The sequence below is a fragment of the Meleagris gallopavo genome, chromosome 14 (assembly GCF_000146605.3).
Source record: "Meleagris gallopavo isolate NT-WF06-2002-E0010 breed Aviagen turkey brand Nicholas breeding stock chromosome 14, Turkey_5.1, whole genome shotgun sequence".
NCBI lineage: Eukaryota > Metazoa > Chordata > Aves > Galliformes > Phasianidae > Meleagris > Meleagris gallopavo.
In genome coordinates this window covers 19,159,247-19,184,133 of record NC_015024.2, presented here as the reverse complement: position 1 = coordinate 19,184,133, position 24,887 = coordinate 19,159,247, and the positions used below count along the sequence as shown (strand labels likewise).

The 24,887-nt window shown below is 53.6% G+C and overlaps 3 protein-coding genes across 3 annotated transcripts in view; 1 reads left to right on the top strand and 2 right to left on the bottom strand.

Moving 5' to 3' along the window:
* PLXND1 (plexin D1) overlaps positions 1 to 13,623 on the top strand; it is a gene marked incomplete at its 5' end in the record, with an annotated part of 64,013 nt that extends 50,390 nt beyond the window's left edge. Inside the window, 10 exon segments of the mRNA XM_019619985.2 lie at positions 713 to 869; positions 1,604 to 1,707; positions 2,659 to 2,722; positions 2,978 to 3,012; positions 4,708 to 4,812; positions 5,607 to 5,770; positions 7,150 to 7,297; positions 9,322 to 9,462; positions 10,285 to 10,359; positions 10,987 to 13,623. Of these exon segments, the coding sequence (XP_019475530.1) occupies positions 713 to 869; positions 1,604 to 1,707; positions 2,659 to 2,722; positions 2,978 to 3,012; positions 4,708 to 4,812; positions 5,607 to 5,770; positions 7,150 to 7,297; positions 9,322 to 9,462; positions 10,285 to 10,359; positions 10,987 to 11,103 (1,110 nt within the window).
* Positions 13,624 to 15,285: 1,662 nt separating this feature from the next.
* Positions 15,286 to 17,294, bottom strand: LOC104913211 (histone H1oo). The gene is made up of 5 exons (XM_019620256.2): positions 16,662 to 17,294; positions 16,241 to 16,524; positions 16,018 to 16,156; positions 15,885 to 15,943; positions 15,286 to 15,786 (listed from the first exon to the last, which is right to left on the bottom strand). The coding sequence occupies exons 1-5, from the start codon at positions 16,675 to 16,677 to the stop codon at positions 15,463 to 15,465; spliced, it is 822 nt and encodes a 273-aa protein (XP_019475801.1). The 5' UTR covers positions 16,678 to 17,294; the 3' UTR covers positions 15,286 to 15,462.
* Positions 17,295 to 17,454: 160 nt separating this feature from the next.
* Positions 17,455 to 23,588, bottom strand: RHO (rhodopsin). Its single transcript, XM_003210211.4, has 5 exons — positions 20,645 to 23,588; positions 19,629 to 19,797; positions 19,389 to 19,554; positions 19,018 to 19,257; positions 17,455 to 18,534 (listed from the first exon to the last, which is right to left on the bottom strand). The coding sequence occupies exons 1-5, from the start codon at positions 21,003 to 21,005 to the stop codon at positions 18,415 to 18,417; spliced, it is 1,056 nt and encodes a 351-aa protein (XP_003210259.1). The 5' UTR covers positions 21,006 to 23,588; the 3' UTR covers positions 17,455 to 18,414.
* Between the last annotated feature and the right edge of the window lie 1,299 nt (positions 23,589 to 24,887).

Sequence of the window (24,887 nt, the reverse complement as noted above, 5' to 3'; positions counted from 1 at the left end):
GGCTGCCTTGGGTCAGCTCTATGCAGGTGGCATTGGGCCAGGTGGAGTGCATGTGTGGAGGAGGTACCTGCTCCCTGCATTGCTCCTCACCTGACTGGCATGGGAGCAGCTCTCAAAGAGGGTTTTTGTACAAAGGGTCACTCTCATTACCCCACAACTTTGTCCTGCAACCAGCAGAAGCTGGGCGTCCCCAAGGAGTGAGTGGTGTCTGTGGCAGCCGGCCTATGATCCACTGTTCAGGTCCCTTCTTCAGCAGGGAATTGGATGCTGATGGTGGTGAATGCCCACGCGGCACCAGACTCACTCTTTAGTGTGCTCAAAGCTTGTTTACGCCCAAGAGCTCAGCCCGTTGCATCAGGCAGAGGACGGCAATGAGCCCTGATGGCCCCATTAATGACCGGTCAGAGCTGAGAAGCTGAGGATGTGGTGGCAGTGGAGGCTGACCTGTCCTCCTTCCTGCCTCAGAAGTGATCTCTGCATGTCAGGGCTTAGGCCCATTAGCAGGGCAGCAGGAGAGCAGGGCACAGCATTGCTCCCTGTGTCCTCTTGGCTCCATCAATAAATTGCATCTTTCAGTTGCCAGGGAGCATAAATCGGCACTTTTGCTAGCAGTAAATTGTAGGTGACAGCCTTCATCCTGCCTGACTGCAGCCCCAGAGCTCTGTGCATCCATGGGAGCCCCACTCACCTCTAACGCAGCCTCTGCCCACAGAACCTCAACGTCTCCTTCCAAGGCTGCGGGATGGACTCCCTGAGTGTCAGAGCCATGGACACAGACACGCTTAGCCAAGTGAAGGAGAAGATCCTGGAGGCCTTCTGCAAGAATGTCCCCTACTCCCAGTGGCCAAGAGTGGAAGACGTCGACCTCGGTAGGGGGCACTGGCCAGACCGTACATCTGGATGAGGGAGCTGGTGGTGCACACCAGCCCCTGGGGTCTCTTGGAGGGTGCTGGGTAAAGGAGCACTGGTGATAGGGCAGGATGGAGACAGCCTTCTCCTGAGAGCGGTCTTCAGGAATAAGAGATAGGACCAGACCCTGCGGACAGGAGGGAGCCATGTCATTAGAAAGAAGCTTTAGAAAAGCCTGAGCTGAGCAGAAGGGTGCTTGGATTTCCCCTCTTTGAAGCCTAGTGTTAATTCCAGGAATGGATGTGTCCTCTAAAACTCTCTTGGGCCTGCACATGGCTCATTAATGTACCTCTCCACAAGCAGCTATAAATGAGCCCATGGACTCCTGTCTGGCTGTGTGTTTGGTCACTTATCTACCCTGTGGCCAACCCCTTTTTGTAGAATTTAAGTATCCAAGGTAAGTGCTGCGAGGAGAAAACCGCGCTGGCCTTGTGCCTGCGTGCCATGCGGGGCTGATGCTCAGTGCCAGACGGTGTCCTCCTGGAGGGACAGCTGGGCTGGGGCAGCACCAGGGCCCCACTCCTCTCCCCGATGCCCGGGGCACATCCCCCTGTCTGCAGGCTCTGCCCCTCAGGAGCCACCGCTGCCCCTTGGTGACCACATGTGCAGCTCCACGGTGCCTTGGCTGTGGGATGCTCCCAAAAGCAGGTCCCAGCCTCCCGGCTGCCTGCTCAACTCTGCCCTCCCCACACAGAGTGGTTTGCCACCAGCACCGACAGCTACATCCTGCGGGACCTCGACGACACCTCGGTGGTGGAGGATGGCAGGAAGAAGCTCAACACGTTGGCACATTACAAGGTAAATCTGCAGGTGCTACAGAAAAGCTCTGCCTCAGAGCCTGCCCGGCCCCAGGGGCGAGTGGCAGTTCCCCCTCCAAAAACAGGATTATTGGGGCCAAGCAGGAAGGTTGCCATAGCTCCGCAAGAGCTTCCGGGGAATAGACATCTGCCCTGGCGAGGAGCTTGTTAATATTGCAACACACTGAAACTAATTAAACACTCTTCATGCAAAACAAGTTATTACTGACAACAGAAAGAACAAGAAAAAAAAAAAGACTCCTATTTCCAATGGCCTCAGCTGAGCTGATCAGCATCACCGAGCTGTTGGGCCATGCCCGGCTGCTGCTGGAGCTGCTGCCTGCCCTTGGGCTGGGGATGCCGCTGAGGATGGAGGCCAAAAACATGGGGCAATGCGGCGAAGAGAATTGTTCTCCTGACCAGTTTTCCTTTTAAAACTAAATGAAACCAGAAAGTTTATTTGGTTTCCCCATTCCCTGGTATGCCTGGAAGCATAATCCTCACTAGTCTGCAACAGCGCATGGAAAATCAGAGCTGCGTGCTGATTAGCGTTGTTATTTGTGCAGCAGTGCCGCTCCTGGCGCGGTGCCTGCTGTGCTGGAGCCGGGCGCAGAACAAAGAGCAGCCCCTGCCCTGCAGGTTCCTGCTCCCCTCTGGGAGAGGCCAAGCAGCGCCTGCACAGCTCGGTGGTCTTTCTTCTTCGACTTACCTCCTGTAGATGTGCCAAAACTTTATCTTGCATACATGTATTTGCCCAATTCCCATTGGAGCTGAGGGCATCATCATCTCGTATTGGCACTTAAAAAAGCCTCTCCCAGCAGGGCAGCATGCTGCTGCCAGTTCCCACAGTGGGGAGCAGGGGCAGGGCGGTGGCGGGTGCCCGTGGCTGGCATCGAGTCTCCAGGGCTGGAAGCTGCCAGGCACTCACTGACAGCCGCGTTTCCCTCTGCAGATCCCCGAAGGGGCGTCACTGGCCATGAGCCTGTCAGACAAGAAGGACGGCACGCTGAGCAGAGGTAAGGCCCATTTCCTGCAGCAGCAGCACCTGCATGTTTCAAGGGTGGCTCTGAGGTGCCGCTGAGAATTGGCAGCCGTGTTCCCCAGACCCTGCAGTATGGTGCAGTGCGATGCGATTCCCTGCTGAGAAAGGTGCTGAGATCCTGGGAGCAGAAACCCTGGCTGGGCACTGGTGCTTCTTGGGGATAGCAAACGTGTTCTCATGTGGGTGGAGTGTTCTGACTGAGCTGTTGTATCCCTCTTGTTCTTCACAGTGAAGGATTTGGACGCCGAGAAGTACTTCCACTTGGTGAGTGTCCTTCTCACCCTGTGGCCGTGGGCATGGCTGTGCTGCACCGTGTGGTGCTGGGGCAGTGCCTGGCCACAGTCTGCTTCTGGCAGCAGCATGGGGCAACCAGGTGCTTACCTTAGTCTGGTTGCTGTCTGTATTACGACGCTCGACCTTACAAAGACTGCCCATTAATAGAGAGAGGGGGCTGCTGCTGTCACTTCGGCACAGGCTGCCCAGAGCTGTGGGTGCCCTATCCCTGGAGGTGCACGAGGTCATGGATGGGGCCGTGGGCAGCCTGAGCTGGCAGGGGGCAGCCAGAACACGGCGGGGTGGGGCTGGGGCCTTAAGGTCCCTTACCACTAATGCATTCTTTGTTTCTGTGTGGTGCTGAACACAAGGCTTGTGGCAAAGAGGAGGTGCCCTGAAGGCAGGGCCATGCTGCAGCAATAGCAGAAGTGTTGTGACTGGAGCCAGCTGAGACCAGCAGGGCTGGGGCGGGAGGTGGGGCAGGCAGCCCCAGGCCCACACTCACCTTGGTGGCAGAACATGACCTGAATACTGCTGGGAGCGAAGGTGGTCAGTGGGGCTGTGCGTGTGTGGTGATCTTCCTTCTCACCTGCGCGGATCCTATTTTTTCAGTGTTTGTGATGAAAGAGAAGGAAATCTTTTCAGCCTCACCGATACCGACTTAATTCATCTCCATGGGCTGAAGCATCAGATGTGATGAACAGTCTGGATCAGCAGTCATTAGTTCTCTTCACAGAGGCCCTAATTGGAGCAGAAAGGTTATCTGTAGAAAAGCTTTAGCTCTGTGGGACATAATAAAAAATTACCAAGACAGCACAATAATTGCTGTGGCCCAATCCAGCCATCAGCAGCCAGAGTTCAGCACCGTGATCTGAGCGTGGAGCAGCACTGCCAGCAGCATCCCGCGGCCTCGGGGGGTCACCTCGCAGGAGCTGCTGGCACTCTGCCCCTTCCCAGGGCCGCCGAGATTTATGAGTTCCTGCTGGTGCACTGCTCCAAATTGACGAAGTGCTAAATGCTGTTAAAAGCTGTTATGAGAAAAAATGTTATGGACAACAACAGCATTTTTTAGCTTGGGCATTTTTCTCTGCTGAATTGTCCATGCTCAGATGGAATACAAACACACAATGCACGCACGCACACATATCCACAGAGTGAGGAGGGAGAGGGGACAGGAAACCGAATGTGCACATCTGAAGCAATGCCAAGATGTACTTAAATTGCTTGCTAGGTCATTACAGGATGGTAATTAACTGATCTGACCAGCAGAATATTTATTTTTGTTTTTAAAAAGGCCAGAGTAGGAATACTGGCTGATTGTTCTTGCATTTTTTCCAAACCTAAGAAAAGCTGCTTTCCGTGGAAGCCGCCTGCTTTGTTTCTGGGAACCTCAACTGCAGCCACACAGGAGCACTTCACAGAGGCCAGAAAGGCAAACAGGCCTACATCCCAGTGAGGCCGATTGTTTCATTTCCTTTGTCTAGATTGAGAGAGCAAAAGAGACAAATGTCAGAAAAACTGACCATTATGAATTACTTTTTTAAAGCCATATAAGGCTGTATTTATAACACAGTAACTGGTTTTCAACTGGATTCTATATGCGGTTGAAATTCTAAACTTAAAGGAGAATTCAGTGTGACACATCCAGAGAGGAGTGTTCTCAACGTGTGTTTTGTGTTGGACCAGGTTCTCCCAACTGACGAATCAGTGGAGCATAAGAAATCTCACAGACAGAGCCATAGGAAGAAAGTCCTGCCAGAGATCTACCTGACCAGGCTGCTCTCTACAAAGGTAAGAGCTGGGGGCACTTTTGCAAACAGCAGACGATCATTGCTTGCAGTCTGTAGTCAGAAACCTGATTTAAGTCAGGATTGCTGCATGGCCGGTCGCTCCCAAGGGCTTTAGGACCCATCTGTCACAAATGTTTGGAGAGGCTCCAGTAGGGCTGCTGGGCTCTGCTGGCTCCTTCGTTCCTCTGCTTCCCAGCTCTCCCTGAGGGCAGTGCTGCTGCGGGAGCCCCATGCGATCCCCCCGAATGCAGGTCTGGCATCTCCAGCCATGGAAGGATGCTGACTGCCTCAGGGCTCACAGTGTGCGATTCAGACCTGAGCCCATCTCCCACACAGTGATCCTGCTGGGAAGAGGGATGGAGGAGGGATGTTTGTGTGGCCTTAATTCAGATTTGAACATCCCCACTCACTGTGAGTGCTCAGCTCCAGCAGTTGGGCTCCCAGACCATCTTTAGTCCCAGCATGATGCTTCACTGGAGCAGAGATCACAAGCATGGCCAGCAGTCTCCAGGCTTTTTTGTATTTACTGTGCAGAACAATCACAGATGTGAGATCCCAGCAATATGAAAGAAAATCTCAACGCCAAAAGAAATTAAATCCAAATGCAAGCTAATTATATCACTATGCACAAACAAACCTTTCCATCCTTGCTCCAGCATCCCCTCCCTCTCATGGCTTATCCAGCCAGCAGCCAAGAACTTCCCCAGTGTACACAGTCACAGCCCCTCACACTGGTTTTCGGGTCTCAGGTGCTGCTGCTTTCTGCAGCCCCCACTGTGTGTGCTTGTCCCACAGGGCACACTGCAGAAGTTCCTGGACGACTTGTTCAAAGCCATTCTCAGCATCAGAGATGACAAGCCGCCTGTGGCCGTGAAGTATTTCTTTGACTTCCTAGAGGAGCAAGCAGAGAAAAGAGGGATCACAGACCCTGACACCATGCACATCTGGAAGACCAACAGGTCTGGAAGAGAAGACATTTCCTTCCTTCCTTCTGAAAGAAGCGGCAGCTGCAAAGCCTTGGTATTCTGCATTAATCACCAGGCTGCTAAAAGCAGAACCAATGAGGGCCGTGAAATACAGGGAGGGGCTGAAAGATGAGAGCAAATGTGGGCTTGAGAGCTCTGAACAAGCACAGAGCTCTGGGAAGTACAGAGCTGGAAGAGCAGGCATAGGCAGAGAAAGGGCAGAAGAAATGGGCACTGTAATACGCATAATTAAGGAGAAACAGAAGAGAGAATGGATGACAGGATGCAGCAAAGATGTAAGCTGTAAGCACTGAAGAATCTGAGATAGATTCCAAAATCACATCAGGTCTTAAAAACCACACAGATTTTAAAATCCACACCTGGCTCCTTTTTGTTTGGTTTCCAGCTTTCCAATCCCTGGGGATCCTTCTCACTTTTCTCTGACACCAAGCTGAGGCTGCAGGGTGCTCGGTACCCCAGGAGCTGCTGCTGTGGCAGCATCCTGCTGGGGGTACGCAGCACCAGGGGCTGCCGGCAGCAATGCTGAGGGATGTGCTGAGCAGGAATGGCATGGGAGAGCCAGAGTGAAGGGAGGAGAGAGCACGGGAGAGAGCGGAGGAGAGAGCACGGGAGAGAGCAGAGGAGAGAGCAGGGGGTTCAGTGGGGCAGAGCAGCAAGGCTGGAGGCAGCACTACGCTTCTGAGGCTGCAGGGGCAGTAACTCCAGCACAACATGAAAAACAAAAACCAATTTGTCTGGAATAGCAGGTGTGCAGATATGACATGTGGACTGCAGATCTGCCCAGCCTTCATTACCTTAATTGCCAGTAGAGCAAATACCTCTACAGATTTTAGTCCCCAGCTGCAGAAGGGGGATAGTAGCCAGGACAAGAAATGTACTGTGTGGCCAAAGGAGCACTGAAGCAACTGGAGAAGAAAATGATGAGAAAGCAGGAAAAGTATATATGAAATGTATTTCATGGGGCCGGGCTCACCAACAAAACCAGAGGATGGGTAGTGTGAGGGAAAATGGAAAAGGAGCTGACACTGTCACTACAAAACTCCGCAAATGAGGAAGCTGGATTGCAAAGCCCACACAGCAGAAGTGCTTGAGCCCATCCAGCAGCACGGCCAGCCCACAGCTGCTGGGGGAGTGGGGCAAACACTCACCTGGGTAGGGCTGCATGTGGGGCCTGAGCAGGTGCTTCCCCTCTAGCTAGGCAGGGAAATGTGCAGTGCCAGGTTATTAAAGAACAGAACGTTGCTCCCCATTTTTTTCCTCTCTTTGATTCACATTCTCTCGTCATCTTTCTGCATCTCCTCTCTCCCTTGGAAATTCACCCAGTGTGTGTTCCTGGCCTGTTTCCTCCACAGCCTACCCCTGAGGTTTTGGGTCAACATCCTGAAGAACCCCCAGTTTGTCTTTGACATCGACAAGACCGACCACATCGACGCCTGTCTCTCTGTGATCGCCCAGGCCTTCATTGACGCCTGCTCGCTGTCCGACCTGCAGCTGGGCAAGGTATGGTCCGAGGGGACGTGGCGCCGTGGCTCCGACCGGCGGGACACAAAGCAGCGTGTAGGTGGGAAGGGGCTGCCAGAGCTGTCCTTGCCCCCAGCAGCGGGCTGTGAGCCACGTGCCCGGCTTCATGCCGCTGAGGTCTGAATGTATCTAAGGATGAGTTGTCCTCTCCTCCCTCCTGCGCCGCGCGCATGCTCGCTGCTTTCCCTCTGCCTTGGTTGAGTGTGGTGCTGACATCTGAAACTTCCCAACAGCATCAGCTTTATAGCGAATGCTGAAAATTGCCCCTCTCCCAGGGCTGGGTGTGTGACGTAGGGGCCCCTGCACGAGGGAGGGGCACTGCTCAGGACATCCCCAGGAAGCCCCTCCTGGGAGAGATTAACTCTGGAGGAAGATGTAATGAGCGCTGGATTTTTGTTTGTTTGGGTTTGGGACATTTTTTTGCAAGCGTTACGAAACACCTTCAATCTGTCCTTGTCAAGCTGCCGGTGAGGGGAAGAGGGGTCAGCAGGAGTCAGACAGCAGATGGAAACATTTTGCAGGAATACAATAGTGTAAGTGAAGGAACTGTTGAGTAATGAGGGGAGAATAAATCCTCAGCACGAAAGTCAGTCTACATCCACATGCTGTAGACCAGGGGTTGTCCAGGCTCTTCCTCTGGATACAGGGTGTCAGCAGTGCCGCTTCTGATACTGCAAACGTGAGAGCAGGTTCACTCCGCACACCTACAGTGTGCAAGCAGTTAATGAAACATTCACCTCTTCCTAATACACGGAGGACAAACCAGACACAAATTTGAAAAACAACAGAAAGGAGGCAACATGGATTTCTGTTGCGTTTCCAAGGGGAAAAAGAAAATGTAAGCAGGCTCTGTAACTTGGCTCTATTCCTACAATGCCTTGCCATTGGGTTTGAAAGTAAACTGCTTTGGGGCCCGGTGCCCATTTCCCTTGCAGCCTTCCCACATATTGCACAGCAGCTTGCAGTTACCCCTGGCTTCCTTATTTACTGCTTGTACAGCAGGAGATCCCATCTCCACAGCTAGAACCCTGCTGGGCTTGTTTTGTCTGCAGAGCCTTCCTCCCCGCCTCCACCTGCCAGCACAAGGGAGCGTGTCAGGGCAAGGGGACACATTGATCTCACTCCCCTCCTGTCCCAGCACCTGGGGCTCTTTTCCCTCTGGGTTACAGCGCTGGTGTCAGCCAGGTTCATTCCCAGGGTAATGATGTCAGCGGGACAGCATTGCCTTGAGGTTAAAATCATTCATGCTTGTGTTAGCAAAGAGTGCAAGTGGGGTTATGCCTGTGCTGGTACCACTCGCTCGTGGCCAGGAGGTTAAGACTGCTTTGTCCAAGCCGACATTAATCAAGAAAACTCACAGTATTTTCTATTAATTACTTTCCATGCACTCAATATAGGTCAGACAGGCTGAGTTAGCCAACGCAGAATAAATCAAAGTTACATTAAAAATCCAAGAGCAACATTTCAACTGACAAAGTTCAGCTTTGTTCTTTGGTTTAAATCAAGCTGGCTGCTCAAGAGACTGGAGTGACGCGTTCAGAAGCCCATCCTTCATTACCACTTTCCACACACGGCGCCACGGAGCAGAAGTGGATTATCTAACACAGTGGTGGTACATGCATTTGCAGAGCATCGCCTGCAGCAAACAACCCCCCTGGCCCCGCACACACTTTTCAGCCCTGTCGTTGCTGCAGTTGCACTCAGTGAGACCACCACTGCTGGCATAGGAGCCAGGAAGGCAGGCAGGGATGGCCGCATGCAGAGAGTGCTTCAGCTCTGCAGGCAGGAGGTGATGTGCTCTGCATGCACCACTCATGCGGTTTGTGCCTTGGTGCCATCCCACCACGCTCCTGTCTGCTTAAAGCCAGGCCCACAGCTGGTTCCTGAGCCCAACTGCAGCTGAAGGCCCTGTCTGATGGCCAGTGCTTCAGCCAGGCAGAATAAGAGGGTTTTCAGTCAGAAATGATACGGCATCCGATCTCAGTATCTTGCCCTCACTCTAGGACTCCCCAACCAATAAGTTGCTGTACGCCAAGGAGATCCCAGAGTACAGGAAGATCGTGCAGAGATACTACAAGCAGATCCATGACATGCCACCGCTCAGCGAGCAGGAGATGAACGCACACCTGGCAGAGGAGTCACGGGTGAGGCACTGGGCAGTGCTGGGAGCAGGGTTGTGCTGGGATGTGGAGCTGTGCTGCTGGGGCAGCGGGGTGAGCAGGCTGAATTCAGCTCCTGCTTGAATAGGCACTGGAGGAAGCAAACGAGAAGGGATATTTTGCCTCCAACTTCCAGACAAAATTCATCTGACCTAATTCCAAGCATCTTTAATGACTGCCAGTAAACATACATGAATTCGCTTGAAACTAACAAGGCTTTGGCACCACTGGGAGTTTTAAACAGAATGAAGTGCCAAAGAGCCAGAAATTTGGAAGAGGCTCTGCTGGCCCTCGGGTGCTCGGCCAGCTGGCCCCTGTGCCGCCAGCGTTCAGAGCTGGCCCTGAGTCCCCGGCAGCCTGCTGGCAGCGCTCCCTGCCAGCCTGGTACCAGCTCGGGAGCTGGCAGCTGCGCTCCGGATCCCAGCCCTGCCAGCAGCGCGCTGCAGCTCCCTCAGAACGCAGTCATCTCCCCAAGGCAGTTCAGCCTCAGCTGTGGAGCGTGCTTTTCCTGGGTGCTCCTCTGCCCAGCTCCAGTGCTGCCCCATCCTTCAGAGTGCCTTTGAGCTGATCAGGGCTATCGGCTGCAGTCACTTAAGGCTGACTTTATAAAGACTCAAACCATTTCTCATGTAAGCAAATGCAGCTTCCTTAAATGAATAAGGCAAAGCCCAGCTGCATCAATGCAACAGGAATAAAAATAGCCAGTCTAAATCTTCTTTTAATCTCGCTAATGCCTGCAGATTGGACTTGAACTTGCTTGCTGTGTCAGGTTAATGTATCTCCCCTATTTGTTCTGTCTTTTTAAAGAAATACCGGAATGAGTTCAACACAAACGTCGCCATGGCAGAGATATACAAATATGCCAAGAGATATCGCTCCCAGGTAGGCGAGTTTGGCTGTGCTCAGGCCTTAGACTATCTGCAGAGGGAATAACAGGAGGTGTTTTGTAACCAAGCAGTTGGATGCCTTGCAGAAAAGGGATTATTTTTCCTTTGTGTAATCTGCCCAGGCAGATGTAATACATACACATAGGTGCATCTGCTCTCCCATCCCTTGGTTGATAACTTTGTAGAAGCAAAAGCCAGCTCTTCCCAGTTGTTTTTAGCAGTGCTTAGCTGGGCAAGTTTGGAGCAGGGTTGGCCAATGCGTGGACTGCTCGAATCCTCTTATGCTCACAGGAAGCAGAGCTCAAGGATGCCTTCCCAATAACTTACCCTCACTGCTGCCCTGGCTGTGACCCAGAACGCAGAACTCACTGTGCCCTGCCTCACAGGGACAGCTCTGTGCTAGGAGGTTCCCTGCAGGGTTTTCTGTTGCATTTTCTCCCTCTGCCTCAATGTGAGAGCAGGGACTCAGCCAACCCCTGCTGCACCTGGAGGGTGCGGGGCTGTGTCCCAGTACTAGGCTCTCCATCCTGGCTTCAGCTGGGATTGAAGCATTATGAGGCAGGTGGGGTTGGCAGACAGGGCTCCGTGCTGCCTGTCCCTTATGTGCCCACCTCTCCTGCAGATCGTGGCCGCCCTGGACTCCAACCCCACAACAAAGCGCACCCAGCTCCAGCACAAGTTTGAGCAAGTGATTGCTCTCATGGAGGACAACATCTACGAGTGCTGCAGCGAAGCCTAGGCTGACTGCAGCCTGGGAAGCGGCCCCTAGAGTAACTGTTGTAGGGAACTTGCCTTGACCATGGGGACACCTTGGTCCATGTCCATGAGGGTCGTTCTCAAATCAGCCTTGTGTCAGTGGTGGGCCTTACTTGCAGCCAGAGAGCTCCCTCACAGATCAAGAAGCAACAAGACAGCCTTTGTGCAGCTAGAAAACCATCTGGTCAACACTGTAGCACCCGTAACTTACTGCTGTTGCAAGCCAGAAATGGAGGTGTGACACCTGTGGCAAGCTCTGTTCGTCACTTCTCAGTAATTCATTCCTGAGCAGCTGGCTCCCCACATCCCTGTCTGCATTCCTCACGGACAAGACCACGCTGCAGAAGCCATAACAAAAGAGCAGCCTCGGGGAGTAACAAGCAGAGATGGCATAGGCCATCAGAGCAGTGGCAGCACGCTCTCCATTCCACACCAGCCCTCTGACATCTGCATTTCTCTGACACCATGGACAATCAGCTGTTCACTATCTGCTGCATTCTGTGTATTTTTGTGCCTTTTAATTTTTGTATTGTATGTGCAAACACAACCACTCCTTCATTTGAAATTTGGGCAACCCAGGGAACTGGGGGTGAGTTAAAGCAGTTGCTTCCTATGTAGCAGGGGAATGCTGAAAGCACTTTATCCCCTAACAGCTGCTAGCTGGCTGGAGGGAGTGCACTGCATGTTGGTGTGGGAAAGACTGTTCTGCCCTCTCCCAGTTCCCCAACCTGCATGCAGTGAACTGCAGCATGCAGGATAGGCAGATGTCCCCTTACGACCCACCCTCCAGCCAGATAGGCAGGGGCATCACTTCCACCTGCAAGCAGTGAGCTGCTCCTCGCACTCTCCCCACCCTACTTGCTGCGTACACAGCTACGGTGCTGACTTGAGCTCACGTCACCAGAACAGTCCTCTGACAGAGCAAACTGAGCCACATGCAGGGCAGGACATGCAGGCATCATACTTCCTCACTGTGTCCCACGCTCTCTGGTATCTCACCATGATCATCATCTAAAGCGGGCCGGTGCTGCAGAGGGCTGTTCCTAAAGCAGCTTGCTTTGCTTGCCTTGGAGCCAGTACACCACAGTTACCACCCAAGAGCAACAAAAATGGTTTTGTGACACATTCAGCTTGTCAGCCCATAAAGGCAAGCAACGCATCCTTGTCCCCATGGCAGCAAGATGCTCTCACTCACACAAGTCAGCAGAGCAAGTCAGACATCACAAGGTGCAAACAGGGGTAGGAAATGTCACACTCCACATAGTGATGTCAGCAGAGTCCCACTGCAGAGACAAACAGGACTTGTCTGAGATCCAGGAACTTCACTGCTATCCTGCAGCACCTGCTGGGGTCCATCCCAGCCTGGCATCCATTTTCTCTCTGCTGGCAGCTCCTGTTCCACAGCCAGGGCAGCCATGACTGCTCTGGTCTTCTCCAGCATCACTCAGGCCCTTCTTCAGAAGCTGGACCACATGTCCGAAGCCAGCATTCCCCTGCAGATAAAGGCAACCTGCCCATGAAAGCTAAACCTAGCTGTAGGCACCACATTTCCAAACTGCCAAATATATATTGAAAAGTGACTACCTCACTCCAGGCAGGGTCTCAAGGTGAGCCTCCATTACTCATCCAGCTGGAAAGGATGAAACCTGGTCCACCAGACTCCTCCTGGGTGACTTACTGCCATGGGCAGGTGGTTGCACCCCATCATTTCCAGTAACACTGCATTTGTCAGAAGTTAGAACATCAGAGTTGTGTATGTGTATATAGATATCTATTTTAAAACAAATGATAGACTTTATCCAGTATGCTAAAAGGGGGTAGGGAGGGGAGGGAAAGAAAAGAGGATTTGTTTGGGGTTTTGTTTTTGTTGTTGTTGTTTTGTTTTTTTTCCTTTCTTTTAAAGAGAACTACAGAAAAAGTACATACACTGTAGAAGTTTCAATGTCTTTGCTGAGGATGTGGTTTCAGAATAGAAACTAATAATGTAGCTGGGCTACATTTTATTTTGAAAGTGATTTCACACAAAAAATAATCTTGACTTTTTCTTTAGAAACTGTGAATAGTTGCCATAGATATAGACAGGCCCAGCACAGGGAAGGTGACAGTGAGAAGGACCAGGGTAGTAGAGAATGTTGAGCTTGGCTGGAGGTGAGGAAATGGCCATGGAGCAACAGCCCCATGTCATTACAGGAAAAGGACACAGGTGAGCCAGTAGTGAGCACGGTTTGACTCCAGGTGATGTGACTGGGCCACGTATTGGGGTCTATTGCTGTCTTATTTAATTTTTTCCAAAGTAGAAAAAAAGCTACAACCATTCTAAAGAGGTAACTTTAAAAGAGCAAACGCTTGAGGGTTTGTAGTGTTGCCTTGAACCCCTGAGCCCTTTGTAACATGTTTTTAAACTTTGGCATGTGTTGTGGGTATAGTGCCCTTACCTGCTGTGTAGTGGAAGTGGCAGACTCTTGGAGAAACCTATCTTTGTAATAAAACAAGGTGCTGAAACCCTGCGTAGTGAACTTCCTGCTCCTGGTACAGAGCCTAACACCAAGAGGCCATCCCTTGTCTGAGACATCTTTCTCTCACACAGGCCATGCAAATCCCTGTGCTCCTCAGGAACACGGGGAGGCAGGCAGCTGCCAGCTCCACCATGCAGCACCGCACTGCTCAGGGCTGGCAGCTCAGCAAGAACCATCTTCTTTCCCAATGGCACAGGTCTTACCCTCTTAAGGCTGCAGCAGTTCACCATTCCTGCCTAGCATGCAGGAAGGTCCCACCAGAACAGGATCTGACACAGAAGGTAGAAAAGCCACGTGAGGACCTGAACAAACCACAGCAACGCACAGCAGGACCAACATCACCATGCCAACCCACAGGGCCAGACAGCCTTGCACTGCCAGGAGCAGCCAACCGTGCCTTCACCCAGCAACAGGCAGCCCAGCACCTGCTCTGCACTGCCACAGCACTCGAGGCTTCTGGCCTTAGCAGTGACACCATCCCCAGCCTGCAGGGCTCGATAACCACAGCATTGCCGAAATCCTCCCACTTCCACCGTCTTTCAGTAAAAACTGCTCTTCCTGGACACCACAGGGATTTTCCTGTGTTAAAGCTGATTCTCAGTAAAGCTAAATCCAGTCACTTAATAATATAGCCTCTCGAGGAGCTTTATGTTTTATATTTAGTGCCTGATGAGAGAGAACACAGCTCCTGCCCTGTTCCACTGCAGGACATTTAGTGTTGGCAAGCAGTCATTTGTGACTGACCACTACAGAAGGTGCAGCTGAGTTCTGCTGGGTTACTGCTGCAGTATCCCTCACCCTGACCCCAGGGAATATGAATTTAGATTTAAAGATACATCAGCATGGCCAAGGCTAAAGTTTAAAAGTAGTTAGTTTGCTCAGCTCTTGCTTAAGCTGCACAGCAAGGCCAGAAGCCTTGGAGGGCATTGGCAAAGCCAGCTGAAGATTAGTTAAATCCTCTTTAGTAAGAGAGTTTTACTTCCACTTACTTTCTCCCACCCAGGAGGACTGACAACCTTTGCGTTATCAGACTGACCTTCAGAAGGGCTCTGTTCTGCACAGAGCAGGAGAAATTCAGGCATTTAAAACTATCATAAGAAAGCTTTCATATACAGGCCAGCAGAAGCTAGCAAGACAGGTTTTGGGGTGGGTACTGTGGACAGGCAGATAACAATAGCATGAGCAATCCTACAGTCTGTTGCAAACACCCAAACTCTTTTTTGAGTCCCAAAGCACTTCTATCTTCCTCTTTAGTGTGGGTGGAGCTTAGGCAGCTCCAACCACCGCTGCGGACCACGAACGCACCCATCCCTACTGCCCTGGCACTGCTGTAATCTGAGCTCAGCCAGGCATTAGCACAAGGGCAGCTGGGAGGGCAGGAGGCCAGACACATCCCCTGCACCAAGGCTGTGGGAGTGGTGACAAGCCCTGAGCTTCCCAGGCCTCGTTACCACTTCAAGTCCCACCCCAGCCCAGAGTCCCCGCCTGGGCATCACCTTGCACTGGGGCTCACCACCAACCTGCATACACACAGTCCCTCAGAGTCACTCCAGCACTGCTCACAGGAGCCCACAGCTCACTACCACTCCACAAGTCTGCGTGCCTTCCCATCCTACACGGGGCAAGGCTGCGGATTCACTCTGGGCTGAAGGTTGTTGGCCTTGAGTGATGGGCATGCAGGGCAGGAGTTGTGCTAATCCATGAATCAGACAACCTTTATTAGTAGTAGATGAACAGAGAATTAACACCTGGGAATTAAAACCAGCTCCTACCCCAAAGCCTAGACTCAGCTGGGGATGGTGCTGTGCTTCAAAGTCCTGGGGCCCCTATGACACCTTCCTGCCAGTAGCTGCCTCCTGTGCTCTGGTCTTTCCCCCCTGGCCAGCACCCAGAGCAGCCTGGGGCTTCCTTGCCTTGGCTTTACCTCCCTTCTTCAAGGCAGCTTCCTGGGCCTCCTCAGGAACCTCCCCTTTGCTCTTGGCTGCTGGGGTCTTTTTGGGTCTCTTCACCCCAGCACCAGCAGGGCGGTCGGCACTGTCCTCCCGCACACCCCTGGCAGCAGGAGCTGCGGGGGGCTGCGACCGCCCTTTGCCAGGGGCCTGGTGGGCCTTTGCTCCATCACTCCCGGGCTTCCCCACCGCTGGCTGTGCCTGGAGGGGACAGAGTGCTTCAGGCTGCTGCCACGCCACATCCCACAGCTCGGATGCAGTGCTGGCATCCCCTGGCCTCGTCACCCAGCTGTACTCACATCTGCAGGCTTTGCCCTTGGCTTCCTCTTCACTGCTTTTGGCTTCTCCTTGGCAGTGCCTGCAGAAAAGGAGCAGCAGATGAGCACAGGCGGAGCACCTCACGGGGGTCCGCCCCAGACCCCCTGCCATTACCTTGCCCTCCATCGCTCCGCACCACCGCAGGGGCTCGGGCAGCCTCGGCAGCCCCTCTGCGTCCCGTCTTCGGGGCCGGTCCCTCCCCTGGATCCTCCCGGCCCGGCGCCTGTTTCTGCTGCAGCCTCTTAGGACCGAGCTGGGAGGAGGGAAGGAGCAGAACGTGGGAGCAGCCGGCATCGGCAGCGCCCAACCCCAGCCTCGCTCTTGCAGCCCCGCTCACTTTGAAGCGCCCCGTGGCCCCCAGGGCGGAGGAGTTGTGGGGCCGCACCAGGAAGCCGCGGCTCAGCCCGGTCGCCAGCGCCCGCTTCAGCAGATACTTGAGGCGCACGGGGTCCACCGCGGGGTACTTGGCCAGGATGAAGCGCTTGATGGCGACGACTGAGACGCCCTTCTTCCCATCCTGCGCCTGCAGCGCCTCGAGCACCATGTGCAGCGTGGGGGGGTGGCGGCTCCGCCGGCCCCGGGCGAGCAGGCTGGAGAGCCGGGCAGCGCCGGCGGCTTTGGCTGCGGGGGATACAGAACGGCAGCGTGAGGCGAAGGCGCTCACAGCCCCGAGGGCTGCAGTCCTCCGAAGCCAAACGGCGTCACCGCGCCCGTTCCCAGAAAAGGGAACCGCGGTATCCGCACCCTGCAGCCCCGACCTGGTTGGGACTCCATGGCAGCGCAGCTCCCAAACGGCAACCAGGGACTGCAGAACTCAACCCTGTTCTCAGGTCCACCACACCTGCAGCTAATTTATCTGATTCGGCACGGTAACGGCGAGGGCCGGTTGGGCAGCCGCTAATCGCCGGGTCTCCACCGCAGCGGACACAGGTGAGCCCGAGAGCTCCTGCCCAAATCTTTGTGAGAGGCTGGAAGGAGAAGGAATGCTGCGAGCAGACGGTTGGAAAAGGACGGGAGGGCGAGCGGCGGCCCCGGGCACGTGCTGTGAACTCCTCTCAGTGCGCTGTGGGCCGGGTGGGGCTCCTGCAGCAGCCACAGCTGTTTGCTCACACCTCGCGTGCTGCCGTGCTCAGAGGCCCCGCGTGTGGGCAGCCCTGCGTGCCCCCCTGCGTGGCCAGCGCTGCGGCATTGGTGCCGTAGGGCTCAGCGCGGGTGGCGGAGCCGCGTCACCGAGCAGCCACTGAGCACCGCGTGGCTCTGCGGAGTGCGGCCTCGACGGGCAGCAACAAACACCCGACCGTCCTCCTCTTCCCTCCAAAAGCAGCTCTCGGATTTGAAGTACATGAATCAGACATCAGCCTAAACACTGAATTATTCATAAACTGCTAATCTTCAGATTTCACTGAATATGCAGAAGTATTGATAAAAAAAATAATGAGAGAATTGTACTTGCAAATTGCTCTTTATTAAAGATTTAACTTGCATGGGTTCTGTATGTTCCTTATTAGACCTCGCAAAGCTGCATAGGATTAGAAATCAGAGAGGATAATAATGTACAAAAATAGTTTCAAATGTTGATAACGCTGAACAGCAAGAAAAACATCTTATTTGTATAACTGAGCTAAAAATAAAAATGAAGAACACTGCTACAATTGCAATATGCCATCTTGTAGTGCCTGGAACATATGCCTGTGTCTCTGCACCATATGCTCCCATGTCTTGCCTGCTCTAACACGGAGGAAGCTCAGCAATGCACCAATCCGTCCTCAAAAGCACGAGCACCGGCCAAAGCCTCCTACGTGGGCTGATGCTGAGCTGGGCTGCAGCTGACAGGGAGGGTCTGCGGATGGCTGGGAGAGAAGGGCTGCGTCCTGCCGGGGGGCAGTGAGTGGGGCTGCCAAGGGGCCAACACCGGGAGCACCCAAGCACGCCCGGCCATAGCGGGACACAGCTGCACCATGCTGTGCCACCTGCTCAGGGGTGGGATCTGCACCATCACCTCTGCCGCAGGGAGAGCACGTGTGTGCCAAAACCCGCCCATCATCCCAGAGCTGTTGCGATGCCCTTCTGAGGTGCTGGGCAGGGCCGGGCACGGAGCTCCGAGCAGTGGGCATCTGGCAGTGCCCAGCCTGCCCCAGCACAGCCCCCTGCCCTGGCCCAGCGGCTGCTGGTAGCTGCCAGGCTCTGTCTGCAGCAGTGGAGCCGGGAGGGGCTCAGCCTCTGCCCCTCTGAGGCCCTCAGGTTGGGGTGAGGGCAGTGGCAGTGGCTCTGCTGTGCCCGGGATTTGCAGGGCCCGCGTGGTGCAACAGGTGAGAGCTCTCAGTGAATCAACAGAGAGAGAAGCACGGATTTATGCCAGTGGAGGAGCTAAGCTTTTGCATTTTAATTACAAAATGTGTACATTTTCACAGCCTTGTTCCCAGGGTTCCTATGGTTGGGAGAGCAGCCCACCCCGCAGGGCTGTGCTGAAGCGGGCAGGCGCTGCAGTGGGCAAGGTTGGTGCGGTGGGACCTATGCAGGGGACACCTGGCTGGTGGAGACGGAGGAGGTCTCTGTCTTTCCAGCAGATGTGTCCTCATCGCCCAGCGGGTTCTTGCCGCAGCAGAGGGTTGTGATCATGCAGTTACGGAACTGGAAGAGAGGGGAAGCAGGGTGGTGAGGGTGGAAGGCTGCTGAGGGGCTGCCTTCATGCTGGGCCCAGAGTTGGGGGTGGTGAAAAGCGAGCCCAGCAATGCCATGGGCACTGTCCAGCAGAAAAACTGCCACAGCAGGAGTAAACGCAGGTACAGATCCCACGTGCTGCAGTGGGAACTGCACAGAACCCTCCAGCATGTCTGCACCAAGGGCACTGTGCTGGTGAAGTCTCCCTCCCAGCACTCGGAGTTGGGGGAGGCAGCCCCAGCTGCTGAGCTAGGCCAGCATGCACATTTCTCAGGTGGGTGCTTGCATCAACGAGAGCTGCACAGTGTGAAGGAGTCAGCTGCACTTCACTCTCCTGCACACCAGCACGCAGTACCTGGAATCTCCTTGTGGCTCGAGGTGTGCTGGAGGTGTGGGAGCTCCCCACAGCTGTTACAAAGAGAAACACTACAGAGGCGATCAGCTGGCAGTTACCTGTTTGTTCATTACGATGTAGATCACAGGATTGTAGATGGCAGAGCTCTTGGCAAAGAATGCCGGGATGGTCATGAAAATGGGTCCGAAGTCTGAACCCTGGTTGGTGAAGATGTAGAAAGCAACGCTGGCGTAGGGAACCCAGCAGATGAGGAAGGCGATGACCATGATGATCACCATGCGGGTCACTTCCTTCTCTGCCTTCTGGGTGGTGGCAGACTCCTGCTGCTGGGCGGCAGCCTGCGGGCAGAGAGTGGGGGGGGGTGGAATCCAGAGGGCTTGGCCTGTGTGGGTGCAGGGCCGGGGGGTACCGCTCCCTTCTGTCACCGCATGGAGCCCGGCACAGTCCCCACCCCCTGGGCAGCACCCACCTCCTTCACAGTGCAGACCAGGTTCCCATAGCAGAAGAAGATGACGGTCAGTGGGATCATGAAATGGACCACGAACATGTAGATGACAAAGGATTCATTGTTGATCTCCGGCTTCAGCGTGTAGTAGTCGATCCCACACGAGCACTGCATGCCCTCAGGGATGTACCTGTGAGCACACGGGGCGGTCAGCGCCAGCAGAGCTGCCCACACCCTGCGCTCCGTGCCCAGGCCCCTCCCTACCGTGACCAGCCGAACAGCGGGGGGGCCGCGCAGGCCAAGGCCATGATCCAGGAGAACGCGACCCCCATGATGGCGTGGTTCTCTCCGAAGCGGAAGTTGCTCATGGGCTTACAGACCACTACGTATCGTTCCACGGCCAGGACGACGAGTGACCAGAGAGCAATTTCACCTGCACCAGGGAGAGAGGGATGGAGATACGGGGACCTCAAATGACGGGAGGACAAAGGCACCCATTCCTGGCGTGTGGAAGACCCCCATCAGCAGGGAACCTCCATCCAGTGCTCAAGAGGGAATGGAACAGAGGATGAGTACCAGTGCGGTGAGGAGGAGTCAGAAGATGGCTGCAGACACCCAGTGGTAACCACTGTGCTGCTGTGCTCGGGATTCACTGCTGGATCCTGCCCTCCTCCCGCACAGCACTGCATCCACATGCCCACGGCCCCGCTCTGATCTGCAGCACTGCCTCCGGGTTCTGCTCGGATCATCTGTGCCTGGGGGCCCGACCCCGCCTACGGCTGCCTGCAGTATGGTTGGGAGCTGAGCTGGCCAGGGGAGGCCGTTCTCAGACACACAGCCCTAATTTAACACTGCTAATCACCGGCTGGATGGCACAGTGGAGGCGGTTTTGCTGGGCTGCACTGCACTGCACGCCGCCTCACAGCAATAACTCTCAGCCCCACAGCTCCAGAACAAACTGTCAGCTCTCCTGTCAGAAAGCAAGCCAAAAGGATGTGCAAATCCAGCAGCTGCACAATCTGCTGTAGGTTACTTTTCATGGCTACACTGTTGCTCACAGGAGATGGAACAGGTGGCTACCAAAATAAGGCTTAAAAAAAAAGTGCCATTTGCCACTTTCTTCACCTCCCACCCAGTAGCACTGCAGACGCCGCAGCCCGCAGCAGCAGCAGGGCCTGGCACGCACCGCCCGGCTCTCCAGGAGCAGCTGGGCATCCTCACGCCCTCTCCTGAAATCTAGGGAAATTTCTGTCAGATTTTTGAAAGTTTGGAGAACTCACCGCCCAGCGTAGCAAAGAAGCCCTCGATGTAGCACCCTGTTACTCCGAAGACAAAGTACCCATTCATCGAGGTGTACATGGTGGTCGTGAAGCCTCCAAAGACCATGAAGAGGTCGGCGACCGCCAGGTTCAGGAGAATGTAGTTTAGAGGCGTTCGGAGTTTCTTGTGCTGGATGGTGACGTACAGCGTGAGGAAGTTGACGGGGAAGCCGAGCAGGATCAGCATGAACATGTAGGCAGCCAGCGCCGAGAACTTCCAGGGCTCAGCCAGGTAGTACTGGGGGTACTCGAAGGGGCTCCGCACCACCCCGGTCTTGTTGGACATGGGCACGTAGAAGTCTTGGCCTTCCGTCCCGTTCATGGTTGCGGTTTGTGGGGCGCCTCTCAGTCGCACTCAGTGTCAGGTTTTGTGTGTGGGGGAATCGCCCCTGCAGTTGGGCTCCCACCACCGCCCAGCCTTCGCTGTCGCCCCGCAGAGAAGCGGCTGTAGGGCGTCCCTTATAAAGTGCCCCCTGTGGTAAGCTCCAGGCGTCGGTGTCAGCACGATTAGGGCTAAGAGAGTTATTAATCATAATCATCCAGGGGTAATTGGCTTTTCTGGGCAGATATTAAGGTGACACCTGTTTCTGGCCCACACTGTCATTGTTGGAGACCACGGTTCATGGTCATACACAGACAGGTAGCTCTGCACTGCTTGTGCACTGGAACTGAAGGGCAGCCCCACCTGCACACCTCACTCCCCAGCATGCTGTGCCACTGCCTGAGGGCTGAGCGCCTGCTGCCTGGGCCCAACGCACTCATTGCATGCTGCAGCCTGGGCTGGACCCCCACTGCCTCTGCCCCACTGAGTGCCCCGACAGCCCATCATAGGCTGCAGTGCCCATCAGTTCAAAATGCTTCAGTTTACCCACAGAGGGATGTGGGAAACGGGACACGTTACCACCAGGCCCACAGGCAGAGAGTGCCAGAGAAAGACAAAGCGCACAGGATCCTTCTTGTGGTTGCGCTCAACCAAAGCAAACAGGAGTGAATTTTGTGGTTCAGAACCCCCAGGCCATGAGTTTGGGCACTGCAGCGACTGCTGGGCTGGACATGCTTGGTGCAGTCCCTCCATAGCAGGGGTCTGCTCTTACAGTAGGACTGCAGGGCTGTGACAGCAGCCTGTCTCATCACAGCTGCCATTACAGGGGTAGGCTGATGAAAGGCTGTGCTTGGCAGCATGGCCAGCAGCAGCCCTTCTTGTATGCACTTTCAGCCACAAAATTTGCTCTCTGCTGCAAAATTTGTCTGAGAAGGTTTGAACAACACACTGAAGCACTGATCCTGCTAGCAGGTTTCCAGTTGCATCACCTCCTTTGTTCTTGGCTTTATACATGGTTTGCATCATGGCAGCTACATCAGCAGCACCTAAAAATAACCTCGTCCATCTGTCTTGGACAGATATCGTTCTGCCTTGATCCAGAGAAGGGTTGTGGACAAGGCACAAGTTCTGAGCTGAAGCCAACATTTGACCTCTTATTCTGGTGACAGACATCTTCAGCCACCTTGAAACCTTGCAGAAGTGATGAATTCCATGTAGGTGGGCATTAGAGCTGCAGGGGAAGCTGTCGTTGAATCTGTTTCCCTACTTGATGTGCCCAGTGTTGCTTGGAACATTCTTCATGCCAGCCAGCAGCTGTTAGATGTTATCTGGTTTTAACTTTTCAGAAACAGTGGGACAGGATGTATAGCAAGGGGAACAAATCAGAGCCTACCACAAAGGATCTCTTTGCTGGACAAGGTTATTCTTTATAGTTCACATAATTGTGATTAGTCTTTCAGCTTCCAAAGCTATTTGCCCCCATCTCTTCCCTTTTTTGCATCCTCTGTTTATCACTTTTCTCACTATGCCAGTGTTATTCTCAACATCAGTACCATTCCAGTTGGCATGCCAGGACCGGCCAGTGTCCCTGCAGAGGTCAGAAAGGACTGCTCAGCCCTTGGCAGCAGCAGGGCTCTGGCAGGATCTGAGCATCTCCACAGCGATTGCATTTCAAACTGCACCAGGGAGCTGGGCTGACCTTTCCTTGCAGCCAAGAGCAGAGGAGAAGTATCAGTGCCCATACAGCGGGGGGATGCACCAGGCCTGGAGCTCGCAGGTGACAGATAAGCAAGGCCTTGTGTCACCTTGGCCTTAATTAACCAGCTTCAATTCCTGGCATGTTTTTACCAGTGTTCCCTGCAGGTTAATTCGGTGCATGCAAAACAGATCAAAGGGAAAAAGCAGAAAGCTTTGTGTTCTCTTCAAAGAGAAGACCAAGCCGAGAAACCTTTCCTCTGTGTGGGGAAGATCTCACAGAAGTGCTGCTACCACTGAAAGCCTGGCTTCCCATAAGCAAAGGTGGGCCTCGATTGCCCTGCACAGCCACCAAAGTCCTCCTCCTGTCAGTGTGCAAATGCACCTCCTCACACAACCTCTGCTGGTACTAAGTCCCTCCCAATTAACTTTTCATGTGTTGCCAAGGCCGGAGAAGTGCCTCTAGCTAATTGCAGATGCAGCTGTTCATATCTGTACACGGGCACATCAGATTATCTTCCCAATACACAAATACGCCACGTAAAGCTCTGATGCAATAAGCCCCTGCTGAGGTTAGCAGCTGCTGCTGAGCTGAGAGCTGACATGCGTCACCACGGGAGTCCAGCGGTGGGAAAGGTGAGTGGTGAGTGGTGACAAGGTAGAGGTGCAGGGCAAATGGAAGAAAGCAGTTGGTGAACCGCCCACAAAAGCTTCAGAGAAAGGCTTCATGGTGGGACTTCTGCACATCCAGAGCCTTCTCATCACGAAGTCACCAGGGAGCTTCAGTTGCACAAGGCATCTGGAACTGGCACATCTTTCCAATTTACGAGATGTATGGAGCACAGCTTTGCCTGGAAAAGCCCAGCATGCTTTTCAAACCCAGGCCATATTCACAAAAAAATTAAAAATAAATAAATAAATGAAGCTTCCTCGTTTGATCCATTCCGTCTCTATGTAATTACAAACCTTGCCTATTTATTTTTATAATTTTTCATTTCTGCTAGCTCTGCAAAACCAGCTCATTTCTGGGAGAATGAGCTGAATTGCATTCTGGCTCACATATCAAACAGCACTGTTTATCAGTGTCAGTTGCAACGTCTTTATTGCAAACAGTGATATACGAGTCAGAAAGCAGACAAGCACTAATTAGAACAGAATGTTTTTAAAGTGGTAAATTAAGCAAATTTGGTCAGGAACCATTGAGGGATGCAGAAACCCTACAGTACCGTTTGATGGAATCACAGCACGGTTGGGTTGGAAGGGACCTCACAGCCCCCAGCCCTCCCCCTGCCATAGGCTGGCTGCCCCTCCGGCTCAGGCTGCCCAGAGCCCATCCATGGCCTCAGGCACCTCCAGGGATGGGCAGCACTGCCAGGGCCTCATTGCCCCAGCAGTAAAAAATGTCTTCCCAGAGCTAATTTAAGACCACCATCTTTTACTTCAAAGCCGTTACCCTTTGTCCTGTCACTACGCTCCCTGACAGAGCCCCTCCCCAGCTCTCCTGTAGGTCTCCTTTAGGTACTGGGAGGCCACAGCGAGGTCTCCCCAGAGTCTCCTCCAGACCTAACATCCCCAGTTCTCAGCCTGGCTCCATAGCAGAGGTGCTCCAGCCCCTGAGCATCCTCACAGCTCCTCTGGCCCCACTCCAACAGCTCTGTGTCCTTCTAACACTGGGGGCCCCAGAGCTGAAGGCAGCACTGCAGGTGGGGTTCACAGGAGCGTAGATTTCAAAGCATCACTTTCCAGAGGAACTCAAGCACACACTGATATCTCATGCAAAGTGCTGTTGCTTACACAGTAGCTGTTTTACCAGCAGCCACCAATCTCAGCCAATAGCTTAATTCAATAACATAAAATATAATTTCCCAAGCAAAACGAAGAGAGGCTTATGGAAGAGAGGATGTCATAACAACAAAACTTATGCTGAGGCAGGCGCAATTTAAACTGGATTAAAGTCAAGAGGCCTATCACTTTTCCATTCAAACCCGGCCCAGCTGGTTGTCCACACGAATTCTCAAGCTCTTGCAGAACAATTCAGAGAATGCCCTCCAGAGATTCAACTATACAGGAGTACTCCTGTGTACTGGGCCTGACTAGAATGGAGCTAACATTCTTCAGAGCAGCCCACGTGGTGCTGTGTTTTGGATTTGCAACTAAAAACAGTCTTGATAAAACGTCAGTGCTTTA